This window comes from Saccopteryx bilineata, chromosome 1, assembly GCF_036850765.1.
Source record: "Saccopteryx bilineata isolate mSacBil1 chromosome 1, mSacBil1_pri_phased_curated, whole genome shotgun sequence".
NCBI classification, from domain to species: Eukaryota; Metazoa; Chordata; class Mammalia; order Chiroptera; family Emballonuridae; genus Saccopteryx; species Saccopteryx bilineata.
Genome location: NC_089490.1, coordinates 183348276 through 183374855, shown reverse-complemented (window position 1 = coordinate 183374855; position 26580 = coordinate 183348276). Strand labels below are relative to the sequence as shown.

General features: G+C 34.7%; 1 protein-coding gene across 6 annotated transcripts in view; it reads right to left on the bottom strand.

Moving 5' to 3' along the window:
- LRBA (LPS responsive beige-like anchor protein) overlaps window positions 1-26580 on the bottom strand; it is a 634310-nt gene that overhangs the window by 187945 nt on the left and 419785 nt on the right. For all 6 annotated transcript variants that reach the window (XM_066280997.1, XM_066281009.1, XM_066281017.1 and 3 more), the window contains exons 41-44: window positions 19229-19346; window positions 17003-17105; window positions 11174-11289; window positions 7631-7743 (exon numbers count right to left, since the gene is read on the bottom strand). In XM_066280997.1, coding sequence (XP_066137094.1) covers window positions 7631-7743; window positions 11174-11289; window positions 17003-17105; window positions 19229-19346 — 450 coding nt within the window. The remainder of the gene's footprint in view (window positions 1-7630; window positions 7744-11173; window positions 11290-17002; window positions 17106-19228; window positions 19347-26580) is intronic.

Here is a 26580-nt window from a genome sequence, read left to right as displayed (position 1 = left end):
CAAAAAGTAAACCTCTTTCAAGCCTTTTGCTCAGATAAAGGGAAGAATAGTGGGCTTTGGAAAGAAGTAGATATAAATGTAAGTTTATATTCTTTCTCGTCATACCTAAAATATACCAGTTCACTGACAGACACTGATCTGAGATCAAATTCTAGTCTTCACACTCAAAATGTGTGAACCCGGAGAGTTCCTTAACCTTACCATGTCTTAGTTTTCTTATCTATAAAATAAAGATAACACATTCCTCACAGTGTTGTTGGGGGAATTAAAGAAGAGAGCACATGTAAAATGCTTGCTACAGTGGAGGGCACCTACCAGGGCTCACCTACAACACTGCAGATATATTCTAAACTATCCTAATGCCATGCTTCTGCTTATTAGGCTGTAAATTCCCCTAAAACCAGCGACTGCAATTTATACCCAAATTCCTAAAACCAATGTGGATATAACAGCATCCATATTTGGATGCCTAAGTTATTTTTAATACAGTTTGTCAGCCAATAAAAAATATCCAAGTGTGGGGTCATTTTTCATTCCGTTTTGTGCATTTCTATTTTATTTAAACACTTTAAGGTCCATCATAAGGTTTGTTTTAAGTCTGAATTCCTTTGGTTTGACTGAAGCTCAATCTATAGAAATACAAAGTGAAAGTTGTAACACCTATCATATTTAAACAATATTTCCCCCCTCTCCCCTCCCCCCTAAACGAGTGTTCTTTTCCCTCTGTGACATCTAGATGGTATATTGATCCCCAGTATATCTGTTACAGAACAGAGTAAAAGGAACTGGCATTCGTCAGAAACAGCACTTAAAACTTAAAGAGATAAAGAAGTGTTGTCTGATCAACAACAGTTAGATGTCGGTAGTCAATTCCAGGTCAAGATGCATGCTGTATATATTAAATGTGTGTGTTGGAGAGAAATATCTCACATGTAAAAATACACAACTGCATGACAGGAGATAAATGAGAATCTGAGAGAGAGAGAGGAAAAAAATCCTACTTTTTCTTTAAACAAAGAGGGAAAGGGGGGAAAAATCCACTGAGAACAAACAATAGCAAGTTGTCACCAAGAAAATAGGTTCAGGAGCACTTTCCCACTCAAGTTATCTGAGCATTCACTCGTTAGAAACATTTTCATCCAGACCAGGGCAATGGAAGCTGCTGCTTTAGCTGAGTGTGAATGGTGCAGCATAGCAACAGAGGTTAAAAATTAAGAAACTATTATTTATCGGGGCCAAGATCAAAATTTAGCATTCAGTTTGAAGACCTGATGATGGAAAACTTGCCTCAGATTCCTAGAGGCCAGGCAGGAATCCGGAGCTGCGGAGCAAGCTCGTCTTCCCGAAGGGTTACTTACCCGGCTCCTGCGCTCCGACCCAAACAACTCACAGCACGCTTGCTCTCTAACGCTGAGTACGATGAACTCCTCTCTTTCCCTCTCTCCAACTGGCTCTTTCGGTACTGTCCTTCATTTTACTAAAAATTACAATACCTGCTTATACCTGGTTTTCTCCCCAAAATTTTACTTTACTGTTTAGGAGAATAATAACTACCTGGTTTTATTCTTTCAAATCTCCAGAAACTAAGAGAGTCCTTGGCAAACAATATTACTCAATAAAAAAGCAGTAAGAGAGAAAAACAAATTAATTCACTGAATAGTAACAGGAACTCTCCAGTCCTAAACAAACCTTCAGCTTTTTCATGAAACAGGTGAAGTCAATACAGCTTGGACTGTAACCTGCAACAAACATCCCCCAAATAAGCCATTTGGCAAAACTTTTCTTTTCAAGCAGCGGAACACTGGTTGTATGTCTACCATGTATTTCAGCACAAGAGGTGAAAGGCGACTGGATGAAATAACTTCAAAGCGGACTCAGCAACTGATGCCCAAAGTAGGAGGCAGCACACAGTCTGTTCCTCAAACTTCCGGCAACTAGAACAGCGTTACCCATCTTACAGGGTCTTTGTGAGGACTGAAAAGGGCAACACATGTAATATACTTAGATAACAGTCTGACAAATAGTAGGTCCTCAGTAAATAACAGTTAACGATAATAAAGTGGGATGTTTCTACCTTCTGAAATTCCTAGCCAACTTTTCATTTGTCAGCCAGTGAATGGTCATCAACTGCATTTCAATCTAAGAACAGACTTGTTTTTTGGAATATGTATCCAGTATCCAGTGCATATATATATTCGATATTCCAAAATAGCTATTGAATCAATGAGAAGAGAAATGACTGCCTCAGATCATCTTGGCTTTTCCTCCCTTAAAAAATCAGTTTGCACAATCAATCTCCTACTAAGGAAAAACAAATAAATAAATCACAGTAGCAAAGAAAATCTTCCTCATCTACACAGGAAGACCAGCCTGAAACAGCCATTATAATTTGTTTTTATGGCCTGACATTTTGTAAATATATTCCTGTCCTAATTATAATTTCTTATAATGAACAAAACAAAATATTGCTTCTTATTTCTGTCAAGGAGGTTGTCAAAATATAAAAATCAATATATATTTCTAAAATATGAATTAATGTCACTCCAAAATCTATGCATGGTTAGATCTGTCTTCTTATCAGTCAGAATTTTAGACTCGATGAAAAACCTGGGAAAGCAGAGGGGACAAAATCAACCTCAAAATCGATCCCTACTTGTCTTTCATCTTTGAAAAAATGAACCATTATATTAAATGAGGACTTTCTCAATACAAGATTTAATTATCATCAGATTTTCACACTTACCGTATAAATAGATCTGATTTCTGAAAAGACTGACAATACTAATATGTAATTAGTATAAGAAGAACTGTACATAAAATAAAATTTTATAGCTTCAAGAAGACATTTTTTACAGTTCTATTCAGACTTTTTCTTTTCTCAAAAAAATGATCAGAAAAATAATACAGAAGAAAAGGTGTTGTTTACACTAATTCAGCTTGAGAAAGAAAATTCCCTGTGCAGTAAGAAAGAGGTCATACCAAATAAAATTGTAGCTTTGTATCAAAAATCCCTCGGAAAACCAGCTTTGGGGAAATTAAAGGCACATAAATATGCATAAATATTTAATTTAATACATTTTAAAGCTAGTCAGGCTATCTGTTTCAGAATGAGGATAAAATTTGTTTACGTTTTAAATTAATCTTTACACACAGTGTTTTCTTTGATTTTTGCAAGTTTATTTAAACAAATTGTAATGTTTGTTAAATATATATTATGGGAAAAATTTTAATATAAATATATTCTATTATAATCATTATTCATGGAGAAATAAGCTCACTTTGCGTATGAGATGTACTTCCGAAAATATGTGCATAAACATTTGAAAATTGAATCACATTATAAATGTTAAAGCAGACTTTAATACCAACAGGAGATATTTTTATAAACAATTACTATTATTGACCTGGCTGTACAGCGTTGGCTGTACAGTGTCAGCTCAGTGTGTGGAAGTCCTGGATTTGATTCCCAGTCAGGGCACACAGGAGAAGTACCCATCTGCTTCTCCACCCTTCCTCCTCTCTCTCTCTCTCTCTTTCTCTCTCTTCCCTATTGGAGCAAAGTGAGCCCCGGTGCTGAGAATGGCTTCATGGCCTCCGCCTCAGATGGGAGAATGGCTCCCATTGCAGCAGAGCAACGTCTCATATGGGCTGAGCATTACCCCCTGGTGGGCATGCCCGGTGGATCCCAGTGGCATGCATGCAGGAGTCAGTCTGCCTCCCTGCTTCTCACTTAAGAAAAAAAACAAACCCCCAAAAATAATTACTACTATTTTACATATGGTAAATTATAATTTTCAAATATCTGATATGATTATTTCGCTACAAATAATGTAATTAATTCCAAACTCACTTATTCCCATCAATATTTAATGAAAACAATTGGTACTAATATAATTCCATTTTCACGAACTTGACTGACTGTAGTATTTGGGCTACTGCTGCTTTATAGGAAAGGAGATACTACCTATGCGGGTTGAGTGTTAGAGCTCCCCACTCCTTCTCAACTCTTTTAATTATACTACTGCTCACCATTCAACCGTGTACCCTTCAGTTCTTGTTGAAAGCACTCTTCACAAATACTCCTTCCTGAGCACAAAGTACAAAGCTTTCAGGGACAATGATGGCAGAAGACAGAAATACAGCCTCAGCAGAAATGTCCAAATAGCCTCCCACCTATCACCATGAGTAACTGTTCCATCAAGACAGAAACATACACCCTGTCTACTGCATCTTGAAGAGTCTACCAAAAAAACAAAATATCCTCTAAAGCTCAAAAACATCTTAATAAACTAAGTGCTTAAATAGAAGTCCAAACTGAAGAACTCTAGAAAGTGTATTAATTAAAATGTAATTCATTTTGTGAAGCACATTTTACATTTTAATAAATTAATGAAAAAATAGGTTTTTACTTTTATGTAATATAATTAATGGAGAGAATAGGATACAATTGCCTGAGAATTAAATAGCTGTCCAGTTTTTATTACTGACCTACTGCATGGCTCACTACACAAGTCATACTAGCACAGTCCTCAGTGATTAGACTAAAGAGTGTTACAGATTCCAGTGAAATACTACAGGGTCTTATACCCTAAGTGCAAATAAATAAGGCTTTCCTTTCAAAAAAAAAACATAAACAAAACAACCATTTATCCATTTATTATTCCTCCTAGTCACCTGGAAAATCCTGATGATCTGAGACTAACCTAATAGTAGATAAAGGGACATGTCTAGTTATAGAAGGATTCCCAATAATAAATGAAACAGAAGTGACAGAATTTAAATAACTCATTTTGCAGTCCATACTAAAGGACAAATCCGGGCATCAAATATCAACCACTGCTAACATGACAAAAAAAGAAGTAAAGCAGACATTAAATACCCTTGACAGAAGAACACAAAACTTCCTATGACACATGCTTGCCCAAAATATCTAAACTGAATTCTATTAAGCTCTAGAACCAACTACCAATTTATAAGAAATACAGAAGACAGAGGAACCTGTTAGACTATACCACAGGGATGCATTAAGCAAAGTCCAAACTGGGAAATACAAAGACAAACAATAGGTTTCTTCAACTGCTAAATTTTAAAAAATGACAGATGATAAACCTATAGAATAGAGATTTATTACTGATTGCAATGTGTGGTCCTTACTAGATATAGATTCAAATAAACAAACTAAAAAGAATTATAAAAGTTGTAGTTCAATTGGAAATGTGATATTTACTAGGTATTTGATGATACTAAAAATTATTATTAATATTTTAGGTGTGCTAAAGGTATTCTATATAGTTGCGCTTTAAAAAGAGATCTTAGTTTTTGGACGTACCTACTAATGATTTCTGGGATTTGCTTCACAGTAACATGGGAGGGGGAAAGGAAGTGGGAGTAAAGAGAAGATGAGCGCAGCCGTGAGCTGCTAGCTGGTGAAGCGCAGTGGTTGGTAGATGGGAATTTATTATATTACTTTGTCTACTGTTATATACACCTGAAATTTTCCATAATTAAAAACTAAAAAGAAAAATAAGACATATAAATTTATATCACAAAATGATGATTCTGGACATTTTATTTATTGATAATTCAGGACAGAAAAGGAAAGCTCTTGAAGAATATCTGAAGATAGAGAAAAATACAGAAAGTTAAAAAACAGTGTACAGATATAATTATTCCTTATTGATATGTGGTAAATCAGGGGTAATTTTTTAATTTACATTTTTTATACTTTAAAAATAAAATACAGCCCTGGCCGGTTGGCTCAGCGGTAGAGCGTCGGCCTAGCGTGCGGAGGACCCGGGTTCGATTCCCGGCCAGAGCACATAGGAGAAGCGCCCGTTTGCTTCTCCACCCCTCCGCCGCGCTTTCCTCTCTGTCTCTCTCTTCCCCTCCCGCAGCCAAGGCTCCACTGGAGCAAAGATGGCCTGGGCGCTGGGCATGGCTCTGTGGCCTCTGCCTCAGGCGCTAGAGTGGCTCTGGTCGCAATATGGCGACGCCCAGGATGGGCAGAGCATCGCCCCCTGGGGGGCAGAGCACCGCCCCTGGTGGGCGTGCCGGGTGGATCCCGGTCGCATGCGGGAGTCTGTCTGACTGTCTCTCCCTGTTTCCAGCTTCAGAAAAATGAAAAAAAAAAATAATAATAATAAATAAAAATAAAATACAGATAGTATTTTAGAACTTAGGAAAAATGTCATATATAAAAAGTCTACCAGAAAGTTCTGTCCGTTTCTATCACAAGTTTCGACACATAAGCACATGTTTATTTGGCGCATGTGTGCCTCTCTATTTTTATCACTTAATGTATCCATACTGACGTAGCAAATTAACTAAAACAAAGTTGATTCACGTTAGTCTTATGTGTGAAGCGATAGTGTACCCATGGCTACTGATAAAGTTCATTTACGCCACTGTATTGTATATGAATTTCAACAAGGAAAAAATGCTACAGAAGCATGTAGAAATTTATTGAAAGTGTTTGGTGAAGGTACAGTTTCTGATAGGACATGCAGAAGATGGTTCGAAAAATTCGAAACAGGTGATTTCGACCTTTCTGATAAGCCATGTTCTGGGTGACCATCTTTGATTGATGACGATGTTGTTAAGACCATGTTGGAGTAAGATCCTTTTCTGACAACATTGGAGATCGCAGATCGCAGAAAGGCTTAATTCAGCTCAGCAAACCATTTCGGACCATATTTGGAAGATAGGATTGGTGTGGAAATATATTATTTAATAAAGTTTATTGACGGTAAGAAAAATTTGTATTTTGTTTTATTCCAAAAACGGACAGAGCTTTCCAGTAGACCTTATATTTTATTAATTAATTCATGTAACACTTATTGAATGCCAGGCCCTGGGCTAGGCATGGAAGAAATAATTATGAACAAGAACTCCATCATTATAAAGCTTAGTGGGAAACATAAGAACCAATGAAAGTAGGTAGAAAGACATGTAAAAGACAGAATATTTTAGTTGCTCTAAAAGAAACAGTGGACTATCAGAGAAGGCAGGCAGGCAGGCAGTCATGGTCTCAATGAGGAGGTGCTCTAACAGTGGAGGGAAAATCAGCCACTTAAAAGTAGGGAGATGGGCATTAAAGGCAGAGAAAGCAAAGCCCTGACTTAGGAAAGATTTATTCTGCGTTCAATGAGAAGTCAAGAAAAGTTCAAGCTCTGGACTTATATAATTCAACACTAGCCTTAAAAAGACCCATTCTGTTGAAACAGGGATGGATGAGAGAGGGTGGGAGGCAGCAGGTCAGTCAGGAGATGTGGAGTACTGGAGGGTCACCTGTCCTTTCATACGAGTACTGGTGAGAAGTTCCCATGATTTTCTTTATATATGGTTTATCACAAACTAACACCAGTAGGAGAAGTTGCTATTTGAGAATACTGTCTTCTTAGTATATATGGAAAAAGAATATATAACTTAATATTGTCAACTGCCATAACTTTTCATACACATAAAGTTTTTCAATGTTAAGTTTGAGACCATAAAATACATTTAAAATATAAATATATTAAAGTTAAAATCATATTAAAAAGATGTTTTTAAATAATGTGAAAATTAAACATAATCAAATACATTATTAAAGGTAAGACAATTATATTTCAGATGGTTACTGAGAAAATACCTTGGATAAATCTCTGAAGTTACTTGGCAAGGTAAGATCCAAATCTTCGGATTCATAATTAGTGATGACCCAGGGAAACACTGGATACTGATTTAAGTCATTGTAAGTCCGTCCTGGGAGAGAAAAAAAGTGTCACTCAATCTGTAATAATAAAATAAAATGATAAGCCAATTCAGGAATATAATTTACTAAAAATGAAAAGTTTTTGAATGCCAGGTATTGTTCTCAGTGCTATCCATACAGTACTTCATTTAATACAATAACCCTATGAAATTAGTATCCTCCTCATTTTACAGATGAAAATACTGAGGTATACAAAGTTAGATAATATGCCCAAAATGAAGTAACTAGTAAGGGTTGCAATATATTCCAATCCAAATATTCTGGTCCTCAAATTTATGTTCTCATAAACTACATTTGACTATTTTTTGTTACTTGAAAGCCTGCACCAAATAAAATATTCTTTATTAAAACTTTAAAAAATAAATTGACATTCTCACAGAACTTTTCAAAACTAGATTCATTTCTCTGCATTAACCAACTCACCAACTGATCAACCAAGTCTAAGTGATTTGAGCCCTGAGGACATTCGTTACTCATCTGTAAAATGAGGGAGTCTCACCGGATTACTCCGAAATTTCCATGACAGCTTTCAAATCCAATCATCCTCTGAACATAAAGCACAGCAACATCAGTGTTGCTTTCCCCCACTTCCAAGGGCTGCTACATACCCTCCTACATGTCCTCTAAACTAATGACAATCAGTGACACAGTTAGCTGGTGTCAAACGGTTTTTGTACCTTGTGAATTCTTGTTATTTAATATTATATTTTAATTCTCACTATCATCTCTCATGTAGGTCTCCTCATTACTTTTTACAGAGATTTGCTTCCTAACTTTGCTCTTTGCTTAGCCTCTCTCTACTTCAATTTATCTGCATTCTCCAACTTACCTTTCTCACAATACTAATATCATTCATTTGTTCAAAACCTTTCACAAGTGTCGCAATGAATTGACTGCTAGATCCTCAAAGTGACAGAAAATCTTCCACATTTCCACACAACCTTTCAAGTTTTCTCTCTCATTATACTTTTACAAATACATACTTCATGTACACATATGCACATATATATACACACACATATGTATATATGCATATGTATGTTAATCCCTTTTATCCATGGTTTTTCTTTATATATTTTCAGTTACTCTTGGTGAACTGTGGTTCAAAAATACTGAATAAAAAATTGTATAGGTAAACAATTCAAAAGTTTTAAATTCCATGCCATTCTAAATAGTGTGATGAAATCTCCCATCATCCTGCTCTGTTACACCCGGACATGAACCATCCATTTGACTAGGACATCCATGTGATAGACACTACATGCCATTAGTCATGTAGCAGCTCTTTGGGTTATCAGATTGACTGTAGAAATGTCTCATAGCTTGTGTTCAAGTAACATTTATTTTACTTAACAATGGCCCCAAACCTGTATAATTATGTTAACTGATGTCACCCTAATCACCTCAACAAAATTTTTTTTTAATTTTTATTAATTTTAATGGGGTGACATCAATAAATCAGGGTACATATGTTCAAAGAAAACATGTTCATGTTATCTTGTCATTCAATTATGTTGCATACCCATCACCCAAAGTCAGATTGTCCTCCGTCACCTTCTATCTAGTTTTCTTTGTGCCCCTCCTCCCCCCGTAACCACCACACTCTTGTCCATGTCTCTTAGTCTCGTTAACAAAATTTTTTTAAAAAGGCCCTGGCCGGTTGGCTCAGTCGTAGAGCATCGGCCCGGCCTGTGGAAGTCCCAGGTTCAATTCCTGGCCAGGGCACACAGGAGAAGCACCCATCTGCTTCTCCACCTTCCCCTTCTCCTTCTTCTCTATCTCTCGCTTCCCCTCCCACAGCCAAGGCTCCACTGGAGCAAAGATGGCCGGGCACTGAGGATGGCTCCGATTAAAGCAGAGCAACACCCCGGATAGGCTGAACATCGCCCCCTGGTGGGCATGCTGGGTGGATCCTGGTAGGGCACATGCGGGAGTCTGTCTACCTCCCTACCACTTTTTCTCTCTTTTCAACTCCTGCAGCCATGGCTCGAATTGTTCAAGCAAGTTGGCCCCGGGTGCTGAGGATGGCTCCATGGCCTCACCTCAGGCACTAAAATAGCTCAGTTGCCAAGCAACAGAGCAGCAGTCCCAGACAGGCAGAGTATCCTTTCATAGAGGGCTTGCTGGGTGGATCTCAGCCAGGGCTCATGTGGGAGTCTGTCTCTCTGCCTCCCTGACTCTCACTTAATAAAAGTAAAATTTTAATAATAAAAAAAAAAATGGCTCCAAAGCACAAGAATAGTGATGTTGGCAATCAGGATACGCCAAAGAGAAGCCATAAGTATATGTTTGTATAGGAAAAAACATAGTATAAATGACATTCAGTACTATTCGTGGTTTCAGGCATCTACGGGGGTCTGGAACATATGCCACGTGACTAAGAGGGGGACTACTTTATATACAATGTATATCGAGTGTGTGCGCGCATAAAACTATTCCATTACTTGTTCTCTAGCTTTACTTAATAATTTTCCATCTCTTTTTTTTTTTGCTAATGCCTTCAGTTTTACATAAAATAACTTCTATTCTTCCAACTATCTACTCTGCTAGTTAAAGTAATACCTACCCTTATGCAAACAACAACTTTTTCCTGATTTTCTTCCTTACTCCCACCAACTGGATGCCAGTATTTCCCTCTCTTGGCTCCTTTTATCCTCGTATTATTTTGAATCTTTTTTTTAAATTGAATCTATACCCCTTTGCTCTAGAATCACATGAATGCTCACATCTGTACTTAGAATAACTCCTGTGAAAGTAGGCAGCAGACCTTATGGTCTTTGTATCTCCTTTGTTTCTCAAATATAAACTGGGTCAGCATCTTGACCTAAACCTTAAATGTTTTATAATTACTTTTCCTGTTTTTTTTATTCTAATTATCACAAATAAAAAGTAATGACACATTTCTATTCTTCAGTCTTTAAAAGTAAACAGTTTCAATGGGTGATCTTCAGTAATATTACATGCTTATAGATCTTATACAGGGCCATTTAATCTTTAAATTTTCACATATAGGTCATAATATTCCTTTACTTAATATTTTACAGTTTCTTTTCTATGTTGTGTTTAATTGTTTCATCATATAGTATATTTCAAGTTAAGTTATTAATAGAGTCTTTCTTAAGATTTTTTTATGGTTATTCATTCCTTCTATTCCATGAGTCTATTCTTAATATACTCATAAATAGTGGTAAATTTTCATTTTAAATTTTTAGAAAAGATTGTGCATAGCCATCTTTAATTTCTCTCAAATAGCCATCTGTTCATTTATAAAACTTTAAACACTATTATCAAAATTACTCCTGATAAGGTATATTCATGTAGTAATAAAAATAAGCTATATATACCAGTAACCAAAATAATGTGCAATGTCACAATGAACAGTTTATCACTTGAAATAAGTCAACATGTGAGTTTAGGTACCTGCTATTGTGTTGAGAAACATCAAGTACTCAAAATTTGAAATCTCTCTGTGTTGCCATCGCTGAGTCATATTAGAAGCTTTAAAAAGTTGACGTGGACTAGCTAATGAGATACGTCTGCAGAAAAAAAGAAATTGATGTAGAATCAATTCAAGCTTCAGATTATAACACAATAATAAATCATGAATATCTTTGCTTGTTCAAAATGGTATGTGTACATTCTGAAAAGTTCTATTCATGTTACACTAATGAATAATAGAGATGTTTCAGTCTACAATTAATGGTTAAACAAATGATCTGGACTAGCCACAGGTCTATTACACATGTTCTATTCATTAAGGTAAGCTGTCATTACAATACCATTACAATATCTAGGTTCCATAAGGTTGATTAATAATAGCATAATTAATAATTAACTGCTTCACTGAGATAAAAGAAATGATAGGAACTGAGAAATACACATAAAACTACATTCATATCTTTACCAATTTTATTTTATTTTATTTATTTATTTTTTTAATAAATTTTTATTAATGGTAATGGGATGACATTAATAAATCAGGGTACATATATTCAAAGAAAACATGTCTAGGTTATTTTGTCATCAAATTATGTTGCAAACCCCTCGCCCAAAGTCAGATTGTCCTCCGCCACCCTCTATCTAGTTCTCTGTGCCCCTCCCCCTCCCCCTAACTCTCTCCCTCCCTCCCTCCCATGTCCTCCCTCCCCCCCCCCACCCTTGGTAACCACCACACTCTTGTCCATGTCTCTTAGTCTCATTTTTATGTTCCACCAATGTATGGAATCATGTAGTTCTTGTTTTTTTCTGATTTACTTATTTCACTCCTTATAATGTTATCAAGATCCCACCATTTTGCTGTAAATGATCTGATGTCATCATTTCTTATGGCTGAGTAGTATTCCATAGTGTATATGTGCCACATCTTCTTTATCCAGTCTTCTATTGAAGGGCTTTTTGGTTGTTTCCATGTCTTGGCCACTGTGAACAGTGCTGCAATGAACATGGGGCTACATGTGTCTTCACGTATCAATGTTTCTGAGGTTTTGGGGTATATACCCAGTAGAGGGATTGCTGGGTCATAAGGTAGTTCTATTTGCAGTTTTTTGAGGAACCACCATACTTTCCTCCATAATGATTGTACTACTTTACAGTCCCACCAACAGTGAATGAGGGTTCCTTTTTCTCCACAGCCTCTCCAACATTTGCTATTACCCGTCTTGTTGATAATAGCTAATCTAACAGGAGTGAGGTGGTATCTCATTGTAGTTTTGATTTGCATTTCTCTAATAACTAATGAAGCTGAGCATCTTTTCATATATCTGTTGGCCATTTGTATCTCTTCCTGGGAGAAGTGTCTGTTCATGTCCTCTTCCCATTTTTTTATTGGATTCTTTGTTTGTTGTTGAGTTTTATAAGTTCTTTGTAAATTTTGGATATTAGGCCCTTATCTGAGCTGTCGTTTGAAAATATCAGTTCCCATATAGTTGGCTGTCCGTTTATTTTGATATCAGTTTCTCTTGCTGAGCAAAAACTTTTAATTCTGATGTAGTCCCATTCATTTATCTTTGCCTTCACTTCTCTTGCCATTGGAGTCAAGTTCATAAAATGTTCTTTAAAACCCAGGTCCATGATTTTAGTACCTATGTCTTCTTCTATGTACTTTATTGTTTCAGGTCTTATATTTAGGTCTTTGATCCATTTTGAATTAATTTTAGTACACGGGGACAGGCTGTAGTCGAGTTTCATTCTTTTGCATGTGGCTTTCCAGTTTTCCCAACACCATTTGTTGAAGAGGCTTTCTTTTCTCCATTGTGTGTTGTTGGCCCCTTTATCAAAGATTATTTGACCATATATATGTGGTTTTATTTCTGGGCTTTCTATTCTGTTCCATTGGTCTGAGTGTCTATTTTTCTGCCAATACCATGCTGTTTTGATTATCGTGGCCCTATAATATAGTTTAAAGTCAGGTATTGTAATGCCCCCAGCTTCATTCTTTTTCCTTAGGATTGTTTTGGCTATTCGGGGTTTTTTATAGTTCCATATAAATCTGATGATTTTTTGTTCCATTTCTTTAAAAAATCTCATAGGGATTTTGATGGGAATTGCATTAAATTTGTATATTGCTTTGGGTAATATGGCCATTTTGATTATATTTATTCTTCCTATCCAAGAACAAGGAATATTTTTCCATCTCATTGTATCTTTTTCGATTTCCCTTAACAATGCTTTGTAATTTTCATTATATAGGTCCTTTACGTTCTTTGTTATGTTTATTCCTAGGTATTTTATTTTTTGTTGCAATCGTGAAGGGGATTATTTTTTTGAGTTCGTTTTCTAATATTTCATTGTTGGCATATAGAAAGGCTATGGACTTTTGTATGTTAATTTTGTATCCTGCGACCTTACTGTATTGGTTTATTGTTTCTAATAATCTTTTTGTGGAGTCCTTCGGATTTTCGATGTATAGGATCATATCATCAGCAAAAAGTGATAGCTTTACTTCTTCTTTTCCGATATGGATGCCTTTTATTTCTTTGTCTTGTCTGATTGCTCTGGCCAGAACTTCTAGCACCACGTTGAATAAGAGTGGAGAGAGTGGACAACTCTGTCTTGTTCCTGATTTAAGGTAGAAAGTCCTCAGTTTTATGCCGTTTAATAGGATGTTGGCTGATGGTTTATCATATATGGCCTTTATCATGTTGAGATATTTTCCTTCTATACCCATTTTGTTGAGAGTCTTAAACATAAAATTGTGTTGTATTTTATCAAAAGCCTTTTCTGCATCTATTGATAAGATCATGTGGTTTTTGTTCTTTGTTTTGTTGATATGGTGTATTACGTTAACCGTTTTGCGTATGTTGAACCATCCTTGAGATTCTGGGATGAATCCCACTTGATCATGATGTATTATTTTTTTAATATGTTGTTGTATTCGGTTTGCCAGTATTTTGTTTAGTATTTTAGCATCTGTATTCATTAGAGATATTGGTCTGTAGTTTTCTTTCTTTGTTCTATCCTTGCCAAGTTTTGGTATGAGGGTTATGTTGGCCTCATAAAATGTGTTTGGAAGTATTGCTTCTTCTTCAATTTTTTGGAAGACTTTGAGTAGAATAGGAACCAAGTCTTCTTTGAATGTTTGATAGAATTCACTAGTATAACCGTCTGGGCCTGGACTATCTTTACCAATTTTAACAGTCATTACATAAGGTCAATATGTTTGTACAATTATACAGCTAAATATTATATTTTTGCACCCACTGTAACAGGCGAAAGAGGATGCAAACTCTTTAGTTGTCTTTTCAAGGGGTAGGATAGAGGTAAGAAAAACTTATTTTTTAATACAGCTTAATAGGAGACCAAGTTTTCTGTTTTCTTAATGCAATGTAAATAACAATGGATACAACTGACCAATAATAGGTGGCACTGAGAAAGCTGTAGCAGGATTAATGATTATATTCGGGGTGCAGAATCTCAGATAAGTATATATGTTGTCACAATTCCTCTACAGGTATCTTTTAAAAAGCTTTTTTTTTTACCATTTAATTTACCCATTGCACATGTACTATTCAATGATATTTTAAAAATAAACTACTAGAGTTGTGCAACTGTCATCATAATGCACATGAGAACATTGTCATCACCACCAAAAACTTGCCTTGTACATAGTTATAGTTGATCACCATTCCTATCCCCAGCTCTAGGCAAGTATCAATCTGCTTTCTGTCTCTATAAACTTGTCTTTTCTAGACATTTCAGAGAAATGGAACTGACCCTCATATAGTCTCTTCTATCAGAATTCTTTCACGAAGGATAAGGTTTTGAGGTTCATCAATGTGGCAGCATGCATTAGTAGTTCATTTATTTTGGTTGCTAACTGGTATTCCAGTGTATGAATGTAAACTAGACCAGTGGTCAGCAACCTCATTACTCAGCAGAGCCAAATATCAACAGTACAATGATTGAAATTTCTTTTGAGAGCCTAAGTTTTTAAACTTAAACTGTATAGGTAGTACATTCCTTATCAAGGTAGTGCCCACACGTGGTATTATGTGGAAGAGCCGCACATGGCTCGTGAGCTGCGGTTTGCCAACCAGGGAACTATACCACTGAATGCTGAGTATCTACTTAAGTAACTAATTCACTGAGTTAAGACTGTTAGCTTTGACTGTAGGAAAACTAAGTTCCCAAATAAGATAGCACATATTAGGTGATAAATAAAACTTTTTTTATAATAAAGAGATAGTCAGTAGAAAAAGACTTTTATTAAAATAAGGAAATCTATGCAATTCTGAGCTGCTTCCTTCTGAACACAGAAATTCTCCCCATTAAATGATAAAGTTATCTACTCAAAACATTGATTTGCCTCATAAAGCAACAATTGCTTATAATCCAGATGGTCCACTTTATGTGCCCTGTTTACATAAAAGTTATGATCTGCTTAAATATGTCCACAAATTCTTTGATACTTGCTCTTCAAGAAGTAGGCTTTAATTCCTCTCCCCTGGAGCCTGGGCTATATTTAATAACTCACTTGTGACAAATATAATGTAGTAGAAGTGATGGCATGAGACAATCAAGGGTAGGTCATAAAAAAGACATTGGGGTATCTGCCTCATTCTCTCTTAGATCACTTGCTCTGGGGAAGTCAGCTCCCGTATCATGGAGACACTCAAGCAGCCAATGGAGGGGCAGACTTGGTGAGGAATCAAGCACTGCCAGGAGGAATGTTGTTAACGTTCAGGGTTTCCTGAAGAGGAGCCGCAAAGGAATGAGACAGCAACAACAATACTGCAAGTGGAGGACCCCAATCTCTTAAGGATTGAGATGCCTTGAAGAGATCAGTTATCCAATTTATTAAGCAGAAATATGTCATTCTGTGTAAGAAACTAACAAGCAGAATATAGTGTACAATTTTATTACTTTGTTTTACAAAACTGAGATTTCTCTTGCCCTTTCTGAGACAAAACACCAACTGCTGTCTAATTCCTGACCTGCAGAAAGCTCTGGTTGGGCTAAACACTCACGTCCTTGGGCCTTCCTTGGATGTGACTGCTTTCAGTCATGAGTGCTTGGCCTTGACCTTCACTTCCTCAGGATGGGAACAGAAAGTCACTTGGTGCTTTGTTTTCCTCCAACAGAATGTGAGGGCCTCACCTTGGAAAGTCCCTCAGCCCCAGGATGACTAATATTCTGACTGTTGTTTGTGCATTCTACTACAAGTGCATTTGTAATAAGATATTACCTTAAAAATGTGAAATACTCATCAAAAGCAACTGCAGCCATACAAAATAAGGTATACTAAAAGTAACTAAATTTCTACAGCTAAGTTTTCAATCAATCAACAGAGAAATCCCACTGGTTCACGCTCTTCCCACTCCTTAAATTAGTTAACAAAACTTTATTGATGAATCAGTACTTATTACAAAAACAAAACAAAACAGTGATATCCTCTCTTTCATTCTTGATATTGGTAATTTGTATTATCTTTCTTTTCATGTATAAGTTTTGTACATACATTTATTAATCATTATGAAAAAACAACTTTACATTAATTCTTCTTGAATGCGTTTCTTTACTTTTTCATTGATGTTCTGCCTTGATGCTTATTATTTTCTTTTGTCATCTCACTTGGGATTACATTTGCTCCTCTTTTTCTAGTTTCTTCAGACAGAAGTTCAGTTGACTCAGAATAAAACAATATACTTATAATCATCATTTACTATGAAGAAAACAAAAGCCCATGCATTCAAAATAAGAACACATATGAACACAAATTATTTTACATATTAATCTCATATAAAACAGTACCTTGTTTGAGGCAATCCAAAACATGTTCCAACACCAACACGAGGCAGGTAGTTCACCACTTTCTTCACTGTTGCAGGGTCTGGGAAGTTGAACATTACAGCAACTATAAAACATAAGTTTAAAAAATTAGAACACAGTATGATTTCTGTTCTAAAAAACTGACCTCTTGGTCTGATAAAACATTTACTCTTAGTTCAGTTATTTTTAAGTACAATTTTCCTTGTATTACTTTTTTATTATAGTGCATTTGTGTTTTAGTATTAACATATCAGAGGTAATACTAATTTCACTTATAAACTCCTATGCATAGACAGTTCCTTCTCTAAATACTGTCAGAATTATAACAACTGTTATTGCATTAATGGGATATGAAGCTGAGATTATCTAGCCACAAGTTGAATTTACAAAATTGAATTTTGGCAAGTTAACTGTATATCTATGAATTTCTATAAAAATCTGTTTACATTTTTAACTTTATAAGGTTAACAGTCTAACCCCCCAAAAGACATAGGTACAGCTACTAAATTGTCAGCTATATTTACTTCTAATGATGAAAAGTTTTAAAAATATTTTCTTTATAGTATTTATATGTTTATATTTTATATGTTCATATAATCCAGAATCTAACATGACTTTTCCTCTATGGTTAAAAATCAAATTTGAATGCTTTTTAATTATTCGTATTTCAGTAAGTATGTATTTTGAGAATATCAATAAATGTATGTGATACACACACACACACACACACATAAACATTTGGCATATAAATGTTAATTTATTACAGACATCTATAAATTTATATCCTTAAAATCTGAAAAAGAAAGTCATAAAATCATGAGAGAATTTTGAAAATATTATTTTGGTCAGTCTTGAAGTTTTAATTATATTCATTTCAGTATCAAAATCATATATAAGCTATGAGTGCTCACCTAGCCTTAAAAATTCTTCTAGCCAAAAACATTTTTATCAAGTTGGCATAGCTTTCATATACTGGCATTACTAACATGTTTTGGCTAAAACAGTACGTGATTATTCACTAAACACCTGTCATATTTAACTCGGTCATATATAAACCCAACATGCCTTTTTAATAAGCCTTCCTTATGTATTCATTATTATATTGAATATAGGGGAAAAATAAAAAACAAAAGAAAAACTATAATAGACTATGGCAGATGACCAAGATAATGTTGGAAAGGCAACAGAAAAGCACACATACAACAGCAAGGATGCATAAAAAATTTCAAAGAAGAAAAACGAATGAGAATGAACAAGCAATAAATATTATAAGGGTAAAAGTCCTTTGGGACAGTAAGAATGCAGACTGGACTAAAATGTGAAACATTCACTTGATTATTAGCCTGGAAGAATAATGTTTACACTACGAAAAAGAGGTATGTGCAAGGGAAGAGGCCAAACAGGAAAGGGGAAAACATCTTTTCCTCAAGAAATCTGTATTCCCCAAAGACACATTATTTCATAAAGGAAAAGAAAATGTGTAGATGAACTATATTATTATGTGTAGATTTTTAAAATGGCAATGTGTAGATTCTAGAAAGAGGAAAAAGACAACTTCAACCTACTTATGTACAAGAAGTACATGCAATGAGTTTTAAATATTCTCCACGTATGCCTTCACTCACTCACACTGAACGATGCTTTTCCTTCAAGTTCACCTTGTCTCTCTTTCTTGTCTTAATGAATTTCACCAAGTTCCATTCCAAACCCACAAATTCAATTTTAGATCTTTCAAGAATGATGTAATACAAAGCAACCAGGACAGTTCAGTACCATTTTCTGATGGTCCCTTAATAGATGGCAATAGATTAGACAAAAAAATTAAATAAATGTATGAATCATTTGATTACCCTTCTCCGCTTTCCAAATGAAGCCACCTTCCAGAAGTTTAAGCATCAGAGCCATACTGAGGACATCAAAATTCTACATCTGATTAAATGCTTAGTTATTCCTCACATATATAAAGCCTTGAATTAATCTGTTATATGGCCAGAAAAATAAAACTACTGGAAATAATTCTTAGAATGACCAAGGCGAGGAAAGCTATGAAGATGCATGTAGGTCAAAAAAGAGGTCAGTAGGGCAGGTGTCGGGCTACAAAATACTAACTAATGGAAACAATATGGTATATTCAGAAATGAAATAGTAAAGAGAGGAAGGTTAGCTTTGTAACAATATACTTCTGAATATACTTCTGCAACATATTACCTCTGTTTGCCATAAAGATCTCCAGGGCTGTATTTTGCAAAAGATAACGACGAGAAAAGATTGATCGGATCTCTGTGAACAGCCATTTTCCATGAAGCCCTTCTGTGTACGCCAGGATCTAGTGAAGAAAAAAATAATCCCAAGTAAACATAGAATTGACAACCCCCATTAAAACAAAAATAGCCCTATTAAGAAAAATAATTTCTAAGAATTGAATAAACAGTGCATTAAAGTAATTTGGAAGGAGACTAAAAAAAATAAATGCAACTTATGGAAAGAAAGTAGAGTAAAAGTATAAAACAGGTACTTATATTTGGGGTCTTAAAGCAGTGAAGGAATTTCTTTGCAGGAAACAAACATTGCATTATTTAGTGACTGATTCTGAGTCACATTATGGAAAGTTTTAGATAGAACCTTAAAAAGAAGAAACACCTGAAAAGAAAGTCCTACATGCTTATAGATCACATGTACAAATTCAGTTTCATATAATGTGATTTTAATGGACCCAGAATTACTTTTCACATAATTTAAAATATAGATTTAAGTTCATAACTTTCAAGATCACACTTTTAAGGCCACTGTTCAGGCTACAGTCACTCATTCAGAAAGTACAAAGACTGACTGTATGAGAGGTTAAGTATCATTTTGTCAGTGAGGCTAAACACAAACCTGCAAATGAACTCGGCATAATCTCTCTGTGGAGTAGGTGGTTGTCAGAGTAACTTGTTACAATTCTTGTCATCCCATGTGACAGATGCAGTAGCTTAGAATACTTTGCCAACTAAAAGTAATCCTGTCTTTAGTCCTAAACCACTTTGCCGCTTTGTTACTCAAGTTTTGTGTTTTAAAAAGTTCATTTCAAAAGCTTAATTATGAAGGTGTTGAAGAAAAATCAGATGTGGAATTTCTCTGTACCACTACTCCATGTAATATTAATAAAGAAAATGGGATGTGTCTGCCATCAAAACCTAGTGAAAATCTGTAAAGGCAAATTAAACATTTAAGATAATAACTCAAAAGTAACCACTATGAAAAAGTACAAATAAAACAATATTTGACTATTATATTGCACTGTAGAAATAAAGATGGGATAAGCAAACAGAACAAAAGTAATGAATAGTAAGAATTTATCCTACAAAACTTTCTTTACTCATTGCCATTTTCTAGATATTAACTGTAAACAAATCAATAATCCTCAATGCAATATATAGTTTTGCAACCAGTTAACTTAATTCACTATGTATTTCGGGTTTTCTGTAGAAATGTTTCCATCTCCTGCAGCACAGGATCTAGAGATGAGGGATGGGTAACTCTAAGGCTAGTGTTTTTAGAAAACAAAACAAAAACTCAAAGACCTTAAAAACTAATCACACTTTCTTTTTTTAAAATTTGTGAGAGAGAAATCCTACTAATTATTTCATACAACCAATGCCTGAATATATAAGATCAAATGAAATGAACAAGAGAGAAGACAAAAATATAGGTATTCCTCACCAAGATTTTTAAAGTGACGGTTTTTCTTGTACCCCTTTCTCGTCCCATGACCCACAGGTCCAAGCCTCTAGTCTGCAGTGGCTTCCTACTTGGTCTCCTTCCTTCTGTTCTTACCTTTAGGGTCTCTGATGACCAGCGGAGCCAAATACAACTTTTAAAAAAATATAAATCAGACCACACATACGTTCCAGTGGCTTTGCATTACATGCACAATAAACTCTAAAGCTCTTTAAAATAATTTACAGAAGCCTTACATCTGGAACTCTCAAGAGCCCGACTCATTCTTCCTCGGGGCCTCTCCCTGTCTTCTCTTCTCAGAATGAATGTTCTTCACCCAAAACTGCACGGGATGGACTCATTCCCACATTCAAATTTCTGCTCACCATCACCTCTTCAGAGAAACCGCAGGATCTAAACCCCACTTCTATCTCAACCCACCTCCAACTCATCAGATTTCTTTCAAAACATTTATGATTACCTTAAATTATTATACACACTTGCTTATCTATTGACTCTATTTGGCACTAGACTGCTATACTGTATGCTCTAATAGAGCAAAGACTTTGATACACTCTTACTTCCATTTTTTAGAACAATGTCTGACACAAAGCAGATGTTTTTGAAAGATTAAATGAATCAATAAATGGAGGCCTAAGCTCCATCTATGACCCACATTTATTTTGAGGGGGCCGTATGATATTTAGCAAAATTTTGGAAAAAAATTTTTCGAATAGCTGAGAAAGTATGTAAAAAAATGGATATTTACATAAATGTTCAAATTTTTGGTTTCTCAGGAAAAAGTGAATCAAATCTAGAATTATATGCCACATGGTGAAAACTGGCATGCCCTGTCCATGTCGGCAGTTCCCACCGGCATTTGAGTATGCCATCAGCACTTCTCAAACAGTACAGAACCCAATGTGTGTTCTATAATGCACTCCAATCTATCCAAGTATCAGTAAGGAACCTAAAACCCAGATAAGTCAAATACTTAATACAAAGCCCGCTGGGAAGTTAGTGGCACAGCCTGGCCAACTCCTCAGTTTTCAATCCAAAAGTGCAGAACTTGCACTATAGCACATTGTCACATTTTTATTTTTATTTTTTTAAAAAATGGGTTTGTCTGTTAAACTAGAACTCAACATATCAGAAATTGTAATCAACTAGATTTGTTTTCCTCACCTTGCTTTATAGGAGAAAGAGGAAAATCAAAAGAAAATGAACAAAGGGGATTTAACTCTGTGATATGTTAAGCATATCATACCCTAGTATGAAAACTCTGTCTTTTATAACTATAGAGCTATATAGTGAGACTTGTTGCTCATAATGGTGATGTCAATCATTGTAAGAGCGTGGTCATACAACTAAAGATTTAATTATACTTTAGGATACTCCAATATTTAACAGAAATAAGTAGACTACCATATTATTGTTAGTTTTTAATATACTGAAATAATTTTCCAACTAATCAAAAACTTCAATTTATATCCCATTCCGCTAAACAGTTGAGTTAGTAAAAAAAAAATCTACTTGAAATACAGCAAGTGGCATGATCCTTTAAAATTTCCTTTATTTCCAATATCCAACATATTCAAAATCACAGAGAATGACGTAAGACCCACGGACCCACTACACAACCATATAAAATCCTAACATTTTGCCAATTATTGCATATATTTAGAAAACTAATAAAGCATTTCAGATAGTGAGTTGAAATTCCCACGTTAACCCTTCCTGATCCCAGCTTCCCCTTCTGTCAGAGCCATCACTACCCTTGCTGAACTTATCGTCCCCATGGCAGTTTTCATACTATTAGTACACACGTGTATAAAAAACATAAAGCTTTTCCTGTAATGTTTTCAAATCTGACCTAAATGGCATTATACTGAATATATGACAGTGTACTTTCAAAGATAAATATAAGCAGGTATGGTAATATTTTAAAACTCAGAAAAAAAAATAAACAGGAGACAGTAATTATTTAAAATTGTCAGAGGGATCAAAAATTAAAATCTTACACACACATACACACACAACTACCTTAATCTCAAGAAAAAATAAAGTGAAAGATCTATACTTATGATGAAGATACCTAGGATTTAAAACAGAAACAAAGAATCTCCTAACTAACAGAATTACTAGCTGAAATTCATATAATAACATTTCTTTAAAGTAGTCATCAGGAAAAGGAGTCAGTACGGAAAAGCAGCTGAGGTCTAGCTAAGCAAGAGGTTTATTTCTTATTGGAATAGTATATTCCTGGTCTGAGGCTTCACTTCAAAGTCTCTAGAGTTCAATTAAAACTGGATTAGGTAGAAGCAGACCCTTCTTTGGGACTTTCTGTTCACTGAAACTCTACATACACTGACAGCACCCTAGACAGAGGTCTAGCCCTCCAATGAATCAGTTGCTATGGAAACCGTATCATTACCATTGCTCTGCAGTTATGACCCCAGGTCTAGAATAGCTTGAAAGCGTAAGCCCACAGCACTCTCTTTGAATGTTTACCACCTTGTTTTAATATTGTTAGTAGTATTAAAGTAGAAAATTCAACTTTCACTGTTTAATAATTTGTTTCAAGATGGTTTCTTAGTTAAACGTTTAGGTGAAAAAATTACAGAGGAAAGAACAGTATTTAATTTTAAATACCCATGCACATATATTATGATCTTTACATAAAAAATAGCTACCATAACTTCTTTAAAATTTTTATTTAAAAAATATTATTTTCCCCAAGTAATACACACATTTCCATCTTCTACACTTCAAACAATATATTATAAATATGAAAACTTCTTCACCCTGTTGCATTTATTGGCTGAAAAGTAAAGCATTTTTTACATTTCCTTCAACCATTCATTTTGAAAAGCTTATAAATTTATTCAAAGAAAAACCTACTTCTTTTTTCTCATCCTCATGAAAGTACAAAAATAGAAATATGCCTTTATTGCCCAAGTGCATAAAACTCTTAACTGAATATCAGACATTTTTAAAAAGTAGATTTAAAATAGTCTCTGAAAATAAAGCAGTATTTGTTTCATGTAAGAAAAAGGTTTTGTTTTTAAAAACTATAAAAACTACCTTCAATATATTTAAAATGTTTTAAAATTGTGTTTGGAAGAAAACTATATTAAAAAGTGATGACATATTTACCTTAAAAAGTAAGGAATATTTTGGGAGTCAATATATTTTTAAACTACTATTCTAATATTTAAAGGTAGCATTGCATTTCCCATCCGCAAATATTAGCCAGTTTTTGGATTTTATCCTTTCTGATAATTCCATGTTGACTTACAAAGAATCTGATAACAAAAGTAAAAATCAGATGATGTACATCAATAGAACTTAAATTTCACAACAAAATCATTTCCAAACTAAGGATATATCTAACAGACAAAAATATTTTAAACTTAGTATACAAAATATAAATTATATAATTATGACATCAATTAAGCAATAATACCACTGGCAGGAAAGTCTAAAAAATATTCTTATCCCAAGTTATAGATCATAATTATAAATTATTCATAAGAATTATATCTTAAAATAATCCTTGTATAAAACAATAAGTATTTAAAATGGAAATACATGTTGAAAATATTGGGGTTTTTTTCCTTCAGTGAGAGGAGGGGAGGCAGAGACAGACTCTTGCATGCGCCCTAACCTGGATCTACCTGGCAAGCCCACTAGGGGGCAATGCTCTGCCCATCTGGGGCATTGCTCTGTTGCTCAGCAACCAAGCTCTTCTTAGCGCCTGAGGAGGAGGCCATGGAAGCATTCTCAGCACCCGGGGCCAAGTCTCTCCAATCGAGCCATGGCTACATGAGGAAAAGAGAGAGAGAGCGAGAAGAAGAGGAAGGAGGAGCAGGAATCGAGCCTGAAACATCCACATGCTAGGCTGGTGTTGCTCTACCACTGAGCCAACGGGCCAGGGCCGAAAAATATTCTAATATCAACTCACTACTAAATATATGCACAAATGTTTTATTTACAGTAATTATAATTTTAATAAACTAATCAAAAGTAATTTTAAGCAAGTATTTTAAAGTTATACCACTCTACTAATACCGTTTTAGGATTTTGCTACACACATTTTCCTCTGAAACTTGATATCAAAGCATAGCACTTAATTTATTTTAGTAATATTGAATTCTGCTTGGTTTAAAGATTTACTTCATCACCAACCCGTTTTAGTTTTATGTTTGCGCCACCACAGGTCAGGCTATTTAAAGATGTTTTCTGAATGTAAGAAAGATATATAGTTGACTCTGATGAAAACCATAATATCGTAATACAGAGCCCTCATAGTTTGAAAAGAAGAGAACAAAAATATGAAAGTTATGAATACAAAGAAAATTAACTTTTAAATTAATTATGAGTTACTTAATTATTTTTTTATCCCTATAGTACATTTCCTCCTCCTGCTTACTAGTACTATGATGTAGTACAGTATTCTCCTTAGCATTTTCATGGGTGACAAATTCAATTAAATGTATTCATTACTCTAATGTTCTACTTGTCAGTTTAGTTAGCATGAAAAATTAAATATATATAAATAAAATGTTACGTGACCTCTGTATTGATTGGGCTAAAATGGTTTCAGCCTGGGTGTGGATTAGAGGCAGCTGGGAGGGACAAGTGGTGAACACACAAACACATACACTCTTATGTTTTCTCTTCCAATTACTGAGGGAGATGATAAAACCACAGCAAATGATGTATCAGCTCATTTTATCTTATCGCTTTGGGGCTAGGTGACAATGAAGTTCATATTTCACTGGCTCCCATTGAAGATTGTGAAAATTACTTGCCCTCATGACCTGAAATTTCACTAGAAGACAGAAATTTCTCTTCTGCAAAGTAATGCAATTTTTCAGATGTCAACCTTTAGCCCAGCTTTAAAAATTAATTTCATTTATATTAACCAATGATATTGATATTTTCACAGAATGCTCTTTGATACATGAAGCACTGACTGGCAAATTGATGTTGCTTTAGATGGGCAAAACTATTTTATTTTAAGCTGCTATGGCAGACAGATTTATGGTAAACTGAAATTCCATTTCATAATTTAATATTTGTGCTGGAATGAAGCACCTTTAAGCCCTTGGCCTGTAAATAATTCAGACTCTTTAGTTGGTTTTGTTTTATTTTCAATATTCTTCAGCTTAAAAATAATTTGCATTCTACATGATGTATCATAAAAGCCATCTTTTACTGGACTAACATTTAATAGGTAGCCTAATGAGTCAAAAGCCAAGTATGGTAACAAAGAAGCAGAACAAAGAAGGTATTTATCCAGCATCCTGCTAATTTTTAATGTAGTTTTTTCAACTTAAACTTATATCTGTACTCTGATATTTTTTTGAAAGCAGAATCAAAAATATATCACAAAAGAATAGTAAGAAACAGAATGTGACTTCCTCTTATGTTATTTTTTCATAGCAGTACATGAAGTAAAGAGCCAGGTATTAAATTTTTGGAAAAAGAGTAGAATGGACCTAGATAAATACCCAAATTAAAATAGATATTTGGGTTTGGAGGTACCTTAAAAGTATAAACATAGTAAAACAAAGTCACAATGTCAATTTTATCATAAAGTGTGAACATCCATCTGATTTTAGTACGAAATAAAGAAATTTCTATGTATCTGTAAAAAAAACTTTCAATATTTTGTAGTAGTAAAATGTTATTAAAAGACAGACACTCTGGTGCCTTAGCAAGTTTTTATTACCTTTATCCAGTAGTTTTGTCTAATTCAAAAAATGCATTGAGAAGATAACCTTTATACCAATAATCTTTCATTTTATTAATACAGTAAGTTAAGCACAAACATGTATAAATATATCATATTAATC